This window comes from Trichoplusia ni, chromosome 5, assembly GCF_003590095.1.
Source record: "Trichoplusia ni isolate ovarian cell line Hi5 chromosome 5, tn1, whole genome shotgun sequence".
In the NCBI taxonomy this organism is placed as follows: Eukaryota; Metazoa; Arthropoda; class Insecta; order Lepidoptera; family Noctuidae; genus Trichoplusia; species Trichoplusia ni.
Window position 1 is genome coordinate 17,615,769 of NC_039482.1, and position 14,651 is coordinate 17,630,419.

General features: G+C 34.9%; 1 protein-coding gene across 1 annotated transcript in view; it reads right to left on the reverse strand.

Moving 5' to 3' along the window:
• Nucleotides 1-3,091: 3,091 nt before the first annotated feature.
• Nucleotides 3,092-14,651, reverse strand: part of LOC113493792 (cytochrome P450 4C1-like) — a 28,109-nt gene continuing 16,549 nt past the window's right edge. Inside the window, exons 7-10 of the mRNA XM_026871813.1 lie at nucleotides 13,521-13,589; nucleotides 11,440-11,608; nucleotides 7,653-7,826; nucleotides 3,092-3,294 (exon numbers count right to left, since the gene is read on the reverse strand). Coding sequence (XP_026727614.1) covers nucleotides 3,134-3,294; nucleotides 7,653-7,826; nucleotides 11,440-11,608; nucleotides 13,521-13,589 — 573 coding nt within the window. The 3' untranslated portion in view covers nucleotides 3,092-3,133. The remainder of the gene's footprint in view (nucleotides 3,295-7,652; nucleotides 7,827-11,439; nucleotides 11,609-13,520; nucleotides 13,590-14,651) is intronic.

The window sequence follows — 14,651 nt, forward strand, 5'->3', positions numbered from 1 at the left end:
CAAACTTATTACACCCCTTTTTTGCGTCGAGGGTTAAACATATGCCCCAAAGTATAAAATATATAAGTGCTTAGGTACCCATTACAAATCATAAAAAAGAAATTGAGTTAACTTCAGGTAATTTTAAAGTTTTTTTTTACTAAAGGGAAGTAAAAATATTTTACAGTTAAATGTTATTGGTTACTAAAGATAGAACCTTGAAGCTTAGTTGTAATACCCTCTAAATATTCATATCCTCACCTCGCAGAAGCGTCCATTGAGCCTATACCAAACATTTACATTCTTAAGTAATTCAATAGCTTTAGTTTCAATAGGTTTGTTTTAGCAGCTTCCAAGGTAAAATTACTGACTGGATAGGCCGAGTAGTTGAGGTGACCACGCCAAACCCACTCCGCGACACGAGGAGTAAATCCCTTACTGTGGGAGTCGTTACATTAAAAAAAATGAGAAGGTGGCTTCTGGTTTGCCGTCCGTCTATGCGTTACCAGGCTGTATCGTAATAACCGTGCTAACTAAGCCGCCGAATTTTCACAGATGAATTAATGTTATCGCTAAAACAACAGTTGTCTAAATTGTTGAGTGACAAACACATTGATGAGGAACCCACCTGATTTGTTTTTCTACAGCCCATACGAACGGAACCAGCGACGCAAATCCAACACATCCTTAACCGTTTTTTAGTAAAATAATTTACTAGGAAAATGTTTGAACTTTGCATTAACAGGTATATTTTAGAGTCATGTACCGAATATATGTCACGATCAACTAAAAGATTGTAAAAACAATCCCAAATATTTATTCAAATTCAGCTAGTGAGTATCTTCGTTTTGAGTTTTATTCGGCAGAAAACCCAAACGGGCTGAAAAGAAAATGAATGAGCTCGGTAAGTAAACCTAATTGACCCTTTTCAGTAAGACAGTTCGAGGCTGGAGTTATTCTCATTTTATGTCTTCAAATACTAACAGAAAATAATAAAACAAAAAGAAAACCGTTTATATTTTTCTTCAGAGTTTTGTATCTATCCCACATATTCTGCACTCTTCTTATTTGATTGTCCGTCTTATAACTTAGTAAATAAGAATGTATACGTTGTTCCCACGTTTTTTGTCCTGCAAACATAAATTGATCAAATACAGCAAAGGAACTTACGCATGACGTTACGCTTGTACTTACATAAATTATTCGAAATTCTTACGTCACAAGCTCTCCTAAACTAAAAAGCAATCTTTTATTAGGATAAAGGGAAGAAAACTTCTAATATATTATTCGACGAACTAAAAAGATTTTTAGATTTACTTTTTAAGTATCACAACTAGGTATTAAAAGTTAGAAATATTCGTTTTTTTACTATATACGAATTATGGCCATAGCATAAGCTGATTGTAAATAAAACATGAAAAAAATCAACTTGTAACAAATGTCAATTTGACAGGTAATCCATAATCTCATGAAGGATGGTTGAAAGCAGAGTTCTATAGATCCCGTAGTAAACATTACGGTTTGAATGACGGATGGTTGATTATGAGTGGCAGAAATGGAAAAATCTATGTAACGTAATGCAAAAGGGAGATGAAATTATGATGAATGTGTGGAAATATTCCTATGAATATGCTCCTCAACGGATTGTATATCAGAATTTAGCTTCATTTTTATGATTACCAAAGTTTGCCCGCGCTGAAGAATAAATACATTGTGCCACCACGGACAGTCTTGTCGCTAAGAGAATCCGTAATTCCATTTAAAACAAATGCTTTGTATGCAAAAGAATTCAATAACTTGTGAAGAATTCGTCGTTCAAAGTTAAATGGTCGATCAATTTATCGTCAAACATGAAAAGACGGAAGATTTTCTTCGGGAAACTTTTCTGGCAAACTTTATCTGGAAACGGTGCACATTTTCGCGAGTACCATTAAGGACATTTTTACGTTGTTAACTTCATTGCAGTTGGGAACGGTTCTGACAGTTAAGGAGTTTTCGATTCGAGTCGTAGCACTTATTGCTTGGTGGAAACTTTCGTGCGACGTTCAAGTGTAAGTGGTGTTGGGCTGCACTTTTGCACATACTAGGTATATACACGTATATGTATATATACGGATCTTTATATCCCGAATACACAGATGATGGTACTCATGATTACAATTTTTGGATGCATTGGAGAGTATATTTAAAAAAAACTTTTGGATTTTATTTTACACATACACAATGACTTGGATATTGCCTTTTCATATAGGTATATAGTATTTGAAAAGAAAGTGTTACACGACAAGGGCTCAATTGGATGTGTTTGTCAATTGCTTTAAGATAAGGTAAATATTAGTGACGTCGCAGTTCCTTCATTCTATACTGTGTCTGTTTCTATTTTTTCCATAAATGATCTTGCGAGTGCTGCGTTTTTCTTCAAACAGGCAAACGATAATAATTTTAGGGAAAAAATAGTATTTTTTTTTGTACAAGGATGACTGTATTATAAAAACAAATCACAAATAAATCGAATCATAAATTACGATTTTCAGCTTTTTGTAAATTTAACTAACATTAAACGATTGTTCTCAATTTAAGGCCCAAATATATTGGGTTCAAATATCGAAGCAATTCCTTTTAAATTGCTTATATGGCCACGTAAGTATTTGGACTGCGCATAACGACCTCTTTCGTCTGTTAAAGGAGGCTGTAATGGGCAGACCAGATGACATCGAAATGACGTAAACATAGATTATAACTAAATGTAGGATCATGCAAACATTTCTTGAGCTTAAGATAAAGTGTAATCATTTTAACTCTTGATATTTTGCCTTTTCGTCTCATACTTCTTTCCATTAAATAACTTTCGTGAGGCGGATTCATAATTATATTGGTATTTATTAACGGTTCTTCCACTTATTTATCGGCATAGCTCAACTAGTAGACGCAACTAGAGTCGTAAATCAGATTTATCAATAAACGATTTCTAAAACATTTTAGTTCACTATTCTTGAAAAAAGAAAAACTGATAAAAATCTTTACAATGGCCTTGAAAATGAAAATAAGTATTTTACCATTCGAGCTAAATAGAAAAATATGTTTCTTTTTTAGATATAAAAATACAAAAAAAGAACTCTGACACATACTTTATTTCATAATTCTCAATAAAAACCTAGACTTTCCTAGGTATAAACTTCACAAGCACTGGTTCCTCAGTCCGTATCAACATGTCAGCGGTGAGCGCGGGCCTCGTATTAGTGGCTCGCGACAGTTTGAAGTTACGACAGATTCCGCTCAGCACGCATTTCATTTCCAGCATCGCAAACCTTTGACCTGCGGACAACGTTCATTTTTGTTAGAAAGCCAGCAATGTAGAATATTCATTTTTAGGTTTTTATGTTTTAGCATGTAGAGAACCATGTTATTGTACACGTTGTATGTCAATCTCAGCTGTTAAAGCTATTGTGTTTTGTTCTGATCATAAACAAGAATTTAGTGGAAGGTCAACTGCGTGGGCTATCACATCAATGGCATCTATAAAGTGTTCCGAAGTTTGCTCTGTAGTTATGTTATAAATATTTCAAACAATTGGTTTAAAAATAAAGGCTTGCCAAAAGTTTGAGGATTGTTTATGTATGTAGAAACTGCAAAGATATTCGAGTGGATAAGGTAACCCCGACAAACCCACTATTCTCGATGTGTGCCCGCGAAGGACAAACCTTTGTTTAATCCAGATGATTGTCCTAAGTCTGGGTGTCTTTGTGCATGTAATTTGAATGTTTGTGAAACCCCGCGACACAAGGATTCAATTCCTTCTTGCGGAAGTTGCTTATTTTAACAAAACCGAAAAAAGAAACAAATACTTGTGAAAGCCATGCAAAGGGTATGATTATTTTTTGTAGGGGAGCTGTTTCAAATTAATATATATTTTATTCTTAATTCATTCGATACTTATACTCGTAAAAAGAATGGTCGTTTTGAATGGACGCAAATGGTGGCATCGTTACCAAAATTTTCTGTTAGCTGTTACAATGAATAGTTTTGTGTATCAAATCTGTACCTATAGACTAAATTCCATTTCGTTGCACTTACTAATTACTGACTCCAAATGCTAATTAAACCAATTAGTATTAAATTACGGGGTACTTAGTCTTTGCAGGTACCTACTATACTTACACTATACTGCTACATTTTCCAGAATGAAAGAATCAAAATAATAGCTATCAATTTGATGGTTCCTTAAACGTAAAAACGGAATCCTATCATAATGGTTTCTTAGGTTTACGCGAATGTTAGACATTGAAATGAAACTACTTTTAAAATCCGTAAAAGTAGTTTCATTTCAATGGAATCCTATCACTTAGGCTCCGCTGTCTGTTCGTCTTCCGGCCCTCTGTCGCCAACCTTTAGAAAGTGTTTTTTACAGATGATGCATTGCTGTTATTTCTGTAACTTTATTTTAAGTTACAGAATCAAAACTGCTATTGAAAAACATCGAGGCTTAGCAACAGTTGTTAGGGTCGATATGGAAAAGATCAATTGTCTAGCTATCTCAGCTCATGAGAGACAACTTAGTGACATTGTTAAATGATGTAACGGTTTACTCACATTTATCGGGGTATCCCGACTATTTTCGGACCCAACCGGAGTCCTTAATCATGAGCAGACGCGGCGGGATTGTGAGTCGAACTCGACTCGCGATCCCGCCGCGTCTGTCAACTGGTCGGGCTACCCCGATAAATACGCGTGAGTAAACCGTTTCATCATTTAATAACTTACTTAGTGACAGCTGAATGGACAGACAGCTGTGCCTCAGTAATAGCGATCCATTTGTACTATTTATTAACGAATCTCTAAAAATCATGGAAGGAAATCAACATTATTTAGACATCAATAGGTCAACCAATACCTTAACTTAAAAATAATCTAGGTACACTTGTCGGAAAAGTTTAAATTGCAAAGCCATTGTTCAGCAAACAATCGTTTGTAAGGCGTTATTAGTTTTCACATACTCCCAGAACTAAGGGGAACATACGTAGTTTGTTATCCCGAGAGTCTACTTTCAGGTTAGACAAAGAGATTTTCTATTGGTGATATAAGTATTTAATAGAAGGTATATGTAGTTTATTGGTGTTAGGTACTTAATAAGGGGAGGCAATTAATACAAGTGACAGCTATGGACACATTGTGTCATTGACCGGTAAAGACACATAAACAACAGTTGGTTTGTGTATGTACTAGTGGTTATAAGGCGTAAATTGAATAAATGTATCTGGCCAGGTAATGAAAGTCGAAAGAAAAGAAAGAAATTTTTAAATCAAAATTTAAAAATCAAATACATTGGCAGCTTTAAGATTTTTGCCGTTTGTGTACTTAAAAATGAAAATTAAGGGTTTTATCTTCGCGTACGTATATGTAACTATTGAAAGTATAAGTGCCTTTTTTAAGTCAACCAAAAAGTCGAAACGAAACGGTGATTGATCTCCACCGTCATACTTGTAAAACAGCAGAAAAATATAGCGCTCAAACACTTAAACCAAAAAGAGTAACTAACTTTTAACGTATCCACAAATCAAACAAATTAAAGAAATTCTTCAACTTCCTATCGGATATAAGATAGCTATATCAATAGCGAAAAACTCTTTTAAAGGAATCATTACAAAGCTTCAAACTCAGACAGTCCAAGTAAACAAGTTTAAATGTGAAGTCTTCAGAAACAGTTCCATTTAAATGCTAACGATTTAGAAAAAATAGAGTCTTGAAATACAATTCGATAGCTATTAAAGAACGTGGAAGTTTGTGAAGTCGTTAGATCCCTACAATTGTGACAGTCGTAATGAGGTCTGTATTACTTCGACTACGAGTCGGGAAACAGCAGTGATAGCCGAGCGGTATGACTGTTGGACTGACAAAGGACAATGGGCAAATTTGTATGGAGCTTGTCCCATCGGCAGCCACATATGTAGTATTTATTTTCTAGTGGCCAATGATGTATACAATAATACTACAAAATACTGTTTCTGTAAGTTACTTGGATAAGAAGTTATCAAGGGTGGATTAATGTAATGTTATTTTAAATGAAACTAAAGATTTGTTAAATACGTTGAATCATTAAAATAAAAAAAGATGTGTGGCCCTCGGAGACTGCCGAAATTACAATTATATATTCATTTTATTTATGCAATTTTTTTTCTTTGTTTTTTTTTCTTTGATATTATGTATGGAAAGAGAAAAAAGTCCTTTAATGTCAATGTACAAAGATGATAAATACCTATACACCTATATACTTTCTCACTAACAACTACTTCCGGTAGTTTTCCAATAAAACCAATGCCACTTAAAGGCGGGTTGCTGAACTAAAGAGATAAGCGTGATATTTCAAAAAGTCATTAAATCAGCCATACTAGACTACCCAGTACATAGAAAGTCCAGTATAAAAAGCACAAGTCACCAACTCAAGTGTTGTGTCGCACTCGTCGCTCATTGGTCTATCTTTTTTCTCAATTGATATTTAATCATAGTGCTTGAACAATATTTGTTCTGCAAGCATTCACCTTTCAAATGACACTAGTTTTATTAATGGCCGCTAATGGGCCAGGATGCCCATTGTTCTTTAAAGTCGTAGGGTCGAGATCCTTGGCTCCAAATTCAAAGTCATTTTCACGTTTTTTCCGGATGGGAAATCATCAAATGACTCCTTCCGCTTTAGGTTGAGTCTTCTACTGACTAAAACTACCCATGTTCTGCTGCTCTTTCGGGCATCAGCCCTAATGGGCTCCTCAGACCTTCGCCTGTAATGTAACTTCAACTGATGTAGATTTTTTAACTACCACAGTCCTTTATCTTTCAACTAGATCAATTAGATGAACTCGGACGATTGTAGAACCTCTCTTGTTTAAGGAAAGGAATAGACGACCTAAACCTAACTTAGTAAGGGCTTCAGGCGATTATCCGATAGGAATACCGCGACCCCACAAACTAACCCATGTTACTTTCTTTGTTCCTTTGTGTATTGGTGTAGGTTTAAGTCAGTTAGTCTGATACTACCTTCCTCTCAACGCAAAGCAGGAGGTGTTATTTGATGATTTCCCATACGAAAAAAAGGAAAATCTTACAAAAAAAAATACATGTTTCCGTAACCAACATTTTTGAACATTATTTTAACATGTTTATGTTAAACGCTTATTGTAAGTACCGAAACCAGAAAATATTGTTATTTTTCCGATCCTAAAACAACATAAATATTTGTGTTACCGTTTACAAGTGTTACCGAAGTATTAAGAAACTGTTATTTTACATTGAAAGGGTTCGATCGTACGATGTGATATTATTTTTGGGGGAGAAATATGTTCTAGCAGTGGACCGATAGACTGAATTGATTGATTGAATCTATTTTTCAAACAGAACATAAGATTTTTCTACTCATCAGTGCATACTCGTTGAAAATTTATTTGATTCTAAGTAACTTAAATTAAATTAAATATCCCCGCCGACTGCGCCGACCTAAAATTGTCATTCTTATGAAAGTGGTTTCAGGTTTGAACCCTATCCAGAAATATGTCTTTTTAAACCTACACGTTATGTCTTCATTATTTTAACATCAACGGTAAAGGAGAACATCGTGAGGAAACCAGTATTCTAAACATTGAACTGAGGGACATTCACAAGCTTGTATTATTTATCATGCTTACCAATACAGTTTCTAGGTCCAGCACTAAAAGGTACAAATGCATAAGCATGCATGGGTTCTCCGTTAAGGAACCGGTCAGGTTTGAAAGCTTCGGGATCATTGAAGAGGTCCGCTCGACGGTGGAGGTCATATATGTGGACAGCCACCTCCACACCCTTCTTTATCGGAAGATCATCTGTAACAATGACAATAGTTTTTGTAATAAAACTAAAATTATAAATGCGGCAGTATATGAATGTGTGTATGTATGTGTGTTTCCGCATCATGCCCAAACGGCTGGGTATATTTTGATGAAATTTGATATAGTGGTCGCTAACACCTTGGATTAACACTAATGCTACTTAAATCCGATTTAATTAAGGTGGGGAAATATTTTTGCAGCTATAACGAAAATAAATCCGGGAATAGCCGTGAGTAAAGACTATGTTATGTAATAGAGATTTTTCGATAGTAACTGTCGTGAGAATGATTCATTATTAAATGATATAACGGTTTACTCACGCGTATTTCATGCCACGTCTGCTCATGATTAAGGACTCCGTTTGGGTCCGAAACTAGTCGGGCTACCCCGATAAATACGCGTGAGTAAACCGTTACATCATTTAATAATAGAGATTTTATTTGTAGTAGTAGTAATTTAGTCTACAAGGTTGTCGATATGTGGCATTCAATCTTTGACTCAATACTTCAATAGCCAAGTGGCAATGGTTTAATAGCCAAGGGCTTTAACAAATATCTTTGGAGGCTGTCATTGGGCGTTTGTTTCAAGGGCTATCATAAGTATTCAATATATTATTTGATCAATAAACTTTATGATGAGCAAAGACACCCTCGGACATGTAAAAGCCGTCCCACATTTTCACGAAAAATACGCAGCAAATAACTTGATGATCAAATTTCTTCCGTTAAGACATCTAATTAATCACTGCCAAAACTTTTAATGAAGTGAATTAAGTTAGCAAATTGAATTGGTTCACCATTTAGCCGGCACCCTGACCCGTTGGACTGAAAATATCACAGTTGTTGTTTTGTAATTTTCCATGCTAGCTATTTCCGCGGTTACACCTGCACTTTTCTACAGTCGGGCAAAATGACGTCATCTAACTGTAGATCAAATTTCATGTCAATTAGTTAAGCCGTTGTGTGAGAACAAGCAAAGTATGAATCCGAAATGTGTCCTCCCCCTTTTTAGACATACGAAAAAACATGTACATTGCTCCTACACTTCAAACATGATTACATTTCTGTAGGACCTACCCAGAAATGTATGTTAAAGCCTTGCTCATATTGTTTTGTGTGAAAAAGGATTTGTGTACCTAATTGGAAATCTCGCAATACAAAAACTTCTGTTTGTATAAGGAATATTTTTTATTTGAATTGGTTTCAATATAGATTATGCTAGGTCATCATTGGCCTCGCCTTTCCCAACTATGTTGGAGTCGGCTACCAGTCCAACCGGTTTAAGCTAAGTACCAGTGTTTTACAAGGAGCGACTGCCTATCTGACCTCCTCGACCCAGTTACCTGGGCAACACGATACCCCTTGGTTAGACTGGCTGTCAGACTTTTTCAAGCTTCTGACTACCTGTAACGACTGTCAACGATGTAGGAATAACAGCCGGGACCCACAATTTAACGTGCCTTCCGAAACACGGAGGAACTCGTTATGACAAAGATGGTCACCCATCTACGGACCAACCGCGTCAAGCATAGCTTAACCTGTGATCGAATCACTTATGCGGTTATAGCTTAGCCACGAGCCAGCTCCTCTTTTTATTATGCTAGGTGTTTATTCGTAAATTGAACTATGTTTAGGTGTCAATGTCGTCATAGTGGTTGGTAAAGTTATATTTTCAAGCCATTCTGTTTACAAGGTCCAAATCATAAATGATAGAACACAAAACCTTCTAACACTTATGTACGTAAATATACAAAAGAGCGCTATTATTGCAATGAACTATTTATTTTTTCTAACTTAGTCTTCTGTATAATTATATGTTTAATAAATAAATAAAACAAATTGGTTAACTTCGAAGAATCCAAATTTTGTTGTAAATTATATTTTCTTGATCCACATAATTGTATGAAATAAGTATATTAAAAGCACTTTAAGAAATCTTCCCAGACTTTCTTATTCAGTAAGTCTGATTTAGCCTGATTTTGCTGAAGGGAAGGTAAGGGTCAAAGGTGGAACGTTAAGTAAGTTAGGTTAACTTACTGAATAAGAAAGTCTGGGAAGATTTCTTAAAGTGCTTTTAATATACTTATTTCATACAATTATGTGGATTAAAATTCGTATCCATATTCTATTTAATTAGTATAATTGTAATTACTTGTAATATAAGAAAATACTTTCCAAAGTATACGTGTGTATACACGGTGACTTTTTAGTCGTCTTACAAAAGCAGCCCAGTTCATGTATCCGACGTAAAATTCCCCTAGGCGCAATTATTATTTTTTTATCATCTACTAAGGTAATAAGTGCAAAGAAAAATTAAACAAGAGAAATCTGAAGTATACTCTTAAAAATCCGGCGCCAGCGCCCTTCACCATTGTTACAGGGCTCAAACCGCGCTCGCAACAGAGCTGTGTTTCTAAAAAACTACGAATTGCGTCATTTATTCAATATTTTGCTATTTTTTTTATCATGAACGTGTTCTAGTCATTGGATACATAAATCGGGCTGCTTTTGCAAAACGACAAAAAAATCACGGTGTATATGCTTCAATTTTTTTTCTACTTACCCAGCATTTACCCAATTGAGTTCGGCGTCCTATGATACCAGGGTCCCGAATCAGCTATTTACAACAGCCGGTTAATGAATGGCAATTGAATATAATTTGAAACTATTCCTATTCTCTTAAGCATTTTGCCAACACAATCATTGGAAATTCATTGTATTGACTATTAGTGTACCGCTCCGAACTGAATTTCCAATTATGGTGTTAAAAAAGTGCTAAGAATAATACGGATGGTGTTAATGTAATCCAATTTTCATTAATTCATGAGACATTGTAAATAGCAGAATTGGGAGCAGATTAGACTACTTATGACATTATTTTGAGTATGCAATCATAATGCGGAATTTATTCAACAAATTAAAATTATTGTTGTATCTCAACTTATTTACAGGCAAACAATTAAATTAAAACTCGATAAACTGACTGGAATATTCAACATTTATTACCAGAGACAATTGAAGCGACCACCGGCGAGCGAGCAAGCAAATCCGATTACTTAAAACAAAGGAACGGAACAATCGGTTTAATGAGTTTACATTGTCCAATCAGAATGCTGATATTTCATGAATGTGTTTATTTATTATTATTACTCAGCAGTACCAAATTACCAAAAAAAAAATGGTAATTTGCGAATCAGAGTTGCTGAACTGCAGGTTTCGTACTACTATTGACGTTAGCCGTAAGTAAGTATTTACGGATTATTACGAAAACTATTTGAAAGATAATTTACATTAATCAATTTGTTGTTTTTAATGATTTGCCAAGCTTTCCACAATCTTATACAGAAATACATCATCTGCGAAAATAATGAAAAATATCTTAACTCAGCAAAAATATGTCTGAAACAAACGACTTCTTATCTTGAGTCTGGGTGTCTGCACATGTAACTTAAATGTTTTCAAAACCCCCACGGCAACTCCTTACTTCGAAGTCGTATTAAAAATATCCTACAATTTAGGTGTGCTAATGAATAAAATAACCCAAAATAGATTTCCGTACCTACGTATGGTCATGTAGCGATGCAACATATAGCCTTCAAAGATCTTACCCAACATGAAGTCCTCAGTGATCTCCCGAGCGATGAAGGGCACGCTGGGGTACAGCCTGAGGGTTTCCTTGATGACAGCTTCCAGATACTTCATGTCGTTCAGATCAGCCATACTCGGAGCCTTGTCTGAATCATCCAGGATCGTCTGCAACTCCTCGTATAGCCGGTCCTGGTGAAAAGTAGATTAGTTAAATAACTTACTGTTGGATCCTAACAACGGTAACACAGTCATGTTGCCATAAGTGCTAAAAATCAAACTATTTTGAAACAATTTGATGGTCGCTTAGACCCATTTGAACCCATTTTATGCCGATTCGCAGATGCTTTATGGCAACAATACTTTAATACTTCTACTACCAACAGGTTAGCGATGTGATTAAGAATCCTTCCATGATCCTTAACGTTTATTGAATCTGGAGAAAGTTTACCTAAGAGTTACGAATACAAATTTAGTTAAGCTTGAACCTACTTCTTTCTTTTTTAATTGTTAATATGGTAACATTGTAATCTTGGTACTACTAAGGTAAATTAGGTAAATTTAATAGCCCTTCCACTGGTGCTACCAGTTCGTGCAGTTTCATCGTGACCTTTAAATCAGGCACGTTTCCCAACACTGTGGCCTGTTTTGTCAGAGCGAGAAGCAAAAAGAATCTTTGGTTATAACCCGCAAGTTTCTATTTAAAAGGAACACTGAATCTATATGTACAGGAATACCAAAATTTTATACACACGGAAAAAAAACTGAACTTACCCTTAACTTATATTACTACTACGTAAACTATTTTGTTTCAGTTCACTAGCACTATTAATAAAACTAAACGGTTTGCTGCTTGTTTTAAAGTCAGCAATAATAGATAACGTCACTTCAGATTGCACTTGCAAAGCTTTCCGGTCTTTAAAGTACAGTGTAAAGTTACGTTGGAGACAAAACTTTTGTTTTGTCTTGACTTCTTGTAATTATGATAGTAGGTTCATATTTAACCGAAGACGAGGTGAAAAATTATATTAACTTAATTTAATGTGACGGAAAATAAAGCTCACTTTAGCATTGCCTTATGTACGAAGGACTTAAAAATAAAGCTCTTCTGATCTCCATGGATTTTATACTGCGGAAGCCGACGGTAAGTCACAGAAGATTAACTGTCGTTTCATCAAGACTGGCTAAACTTGAATGCATACAAGTTTGATTTAAAACAATTTAATTAAACAAAATGTCAATGTAAATAGCTCAGATGTTAGAACAGATTTACTAACACGAATTAAGGAAAAAAACATTGCTATAATGTAATAATTATAAAAATGTCAAGTGACAAGTAAAAGTCGATAACAAAATAAAAAAATAAACGAGTTTCGTAATTCCATTAATTAATTGGTGCTCAAACATGCGATTGACATCTGCGAATTAATTCGTACTACTTAAGAACTGTTAATTGACAGACGCCAGTTTGACACTGACATATGATCCAGGCCATTAAACATCGATCGAAAAAGAAAAACTCAAATGCTGAAAATAACTTTCTTTGCATTTAATTATTCGGGCTATCTCTCTTAAACGAGTTTGTAAGATTTATTGCACTTTCGATAAGAATTTAAATATTTTATTTGGTCATAAATACATTTATAAATCAGACAAAGGAAACAAAGTTTTGAAAATAGCCACATTTAATATGTAGTGTAGCCCAATGATTCGTAATTAACTTCGGTCGAACGTGATTTCGATTAAATTCATTTTATCAAATAAATTTGTTACATTGGGTATCCGCTTAACAACCGTATACAATCTTTTACATAATATATGTATACAGTGTACAAAGTTATGCAAGACGCAAAACGTGGGAAAAATATTATACCTCAAAACTTAGATCGACAATTTAAGTTGGTAAACATGACGTATTAACCAACTTAGATACCAATATGAAAACTTTTTAGCCCAGTAAAAGACATTTAGATTCCAGTATTACAATGATTCTTACCACAACAACAGACCTGGACGCCTAACACCATTAAAACCTCACCAGCCTTTATATTGAAACATATTGTTATGTTCAGTAATTATAATGAATATTGAGACATTCATTTACCTGCACTTCCTGATGATCGGCTATCAGCATTAGTCCAAAAACAATGGCCATGGCTGTAGTATCGTGACCCTGCAACAAACAACCATTAGGATATAACACGATAATATTAAAAACAAAAGAATCTTGAATTTGTTGAAATCTAAATACCATTCCATTCAAATTTTGTCATAATCAGTCCAGCCGTTTTCAGCCGAAGCTACTCTAAAAATTTCAGCCTGCTAGCTTCTTGGGAAATGCCTCAAAATTAAGTTACAAAAATCCAACCGGAACGACAAACAAACAAGAAAGTGATTTTATAAAAATGTGGGAAAAAGGACATGTTTTTTCTACGTATCAATAAAATTATGGTTGAAAGACACATTTTTTTAATTTCTTCAGTTAGTGCAGTGTCCAGCAGGTTGCCCTAGTTAATGTTTTCAAAAACTAAAATCTTAGAAGTGTTTTTTTTTTCTATGTTTTGATTATTGCTACGAAGTTATTTAATAAGACTTGTCTTTACGTTAAGCTTCCTATAACAAAGTTTAATATTATTAAACTTAACTGAAGTCATTAAAAATCTTGAATGCCCGTGGTTCCTTCAAAGACAAGCAAAGTCGATAGTCGATGGGTAGAGTCACCGATCAAGTGCGAGTCGGACTTGTGGCACTGAGGATTCCGTACAAATAAGTTAACGATAATTAGTTCGGTCGGGTATTGCTGATCCTCTAACTCGATATTTACTTGTTGAATTTCATGTTATAGCGGCAACAGAAACAAGGCTCCAATTCTCCTATTTACAATGGCCAATGATTGAATGGCAATTGGATTAAATTGATACTATTCGTATTATTTTTAGCATTTTTTCCAAGTCAATGACTGAAAATTCAGTACGGGCGGACCATCATCATTCCCCTGCCCTTATCCCAATTATTTTATTTGGGGTCGGCGCAACATGTCATCTTCTTCCATACCTTCCTATCGGCCGTCATCTCACAAGAAAGATGTACGGGCACAGTACGGGCGGACCAATCACGGTAAAAACAATGAATTTCCAAATATTGTATTGGCAAAATACTTAAAAAAATAGGAATAATCTCAATTTTAATCCAACTGCCATTCATAAATCGGCCATTGCAAATACCAGAATTGGGG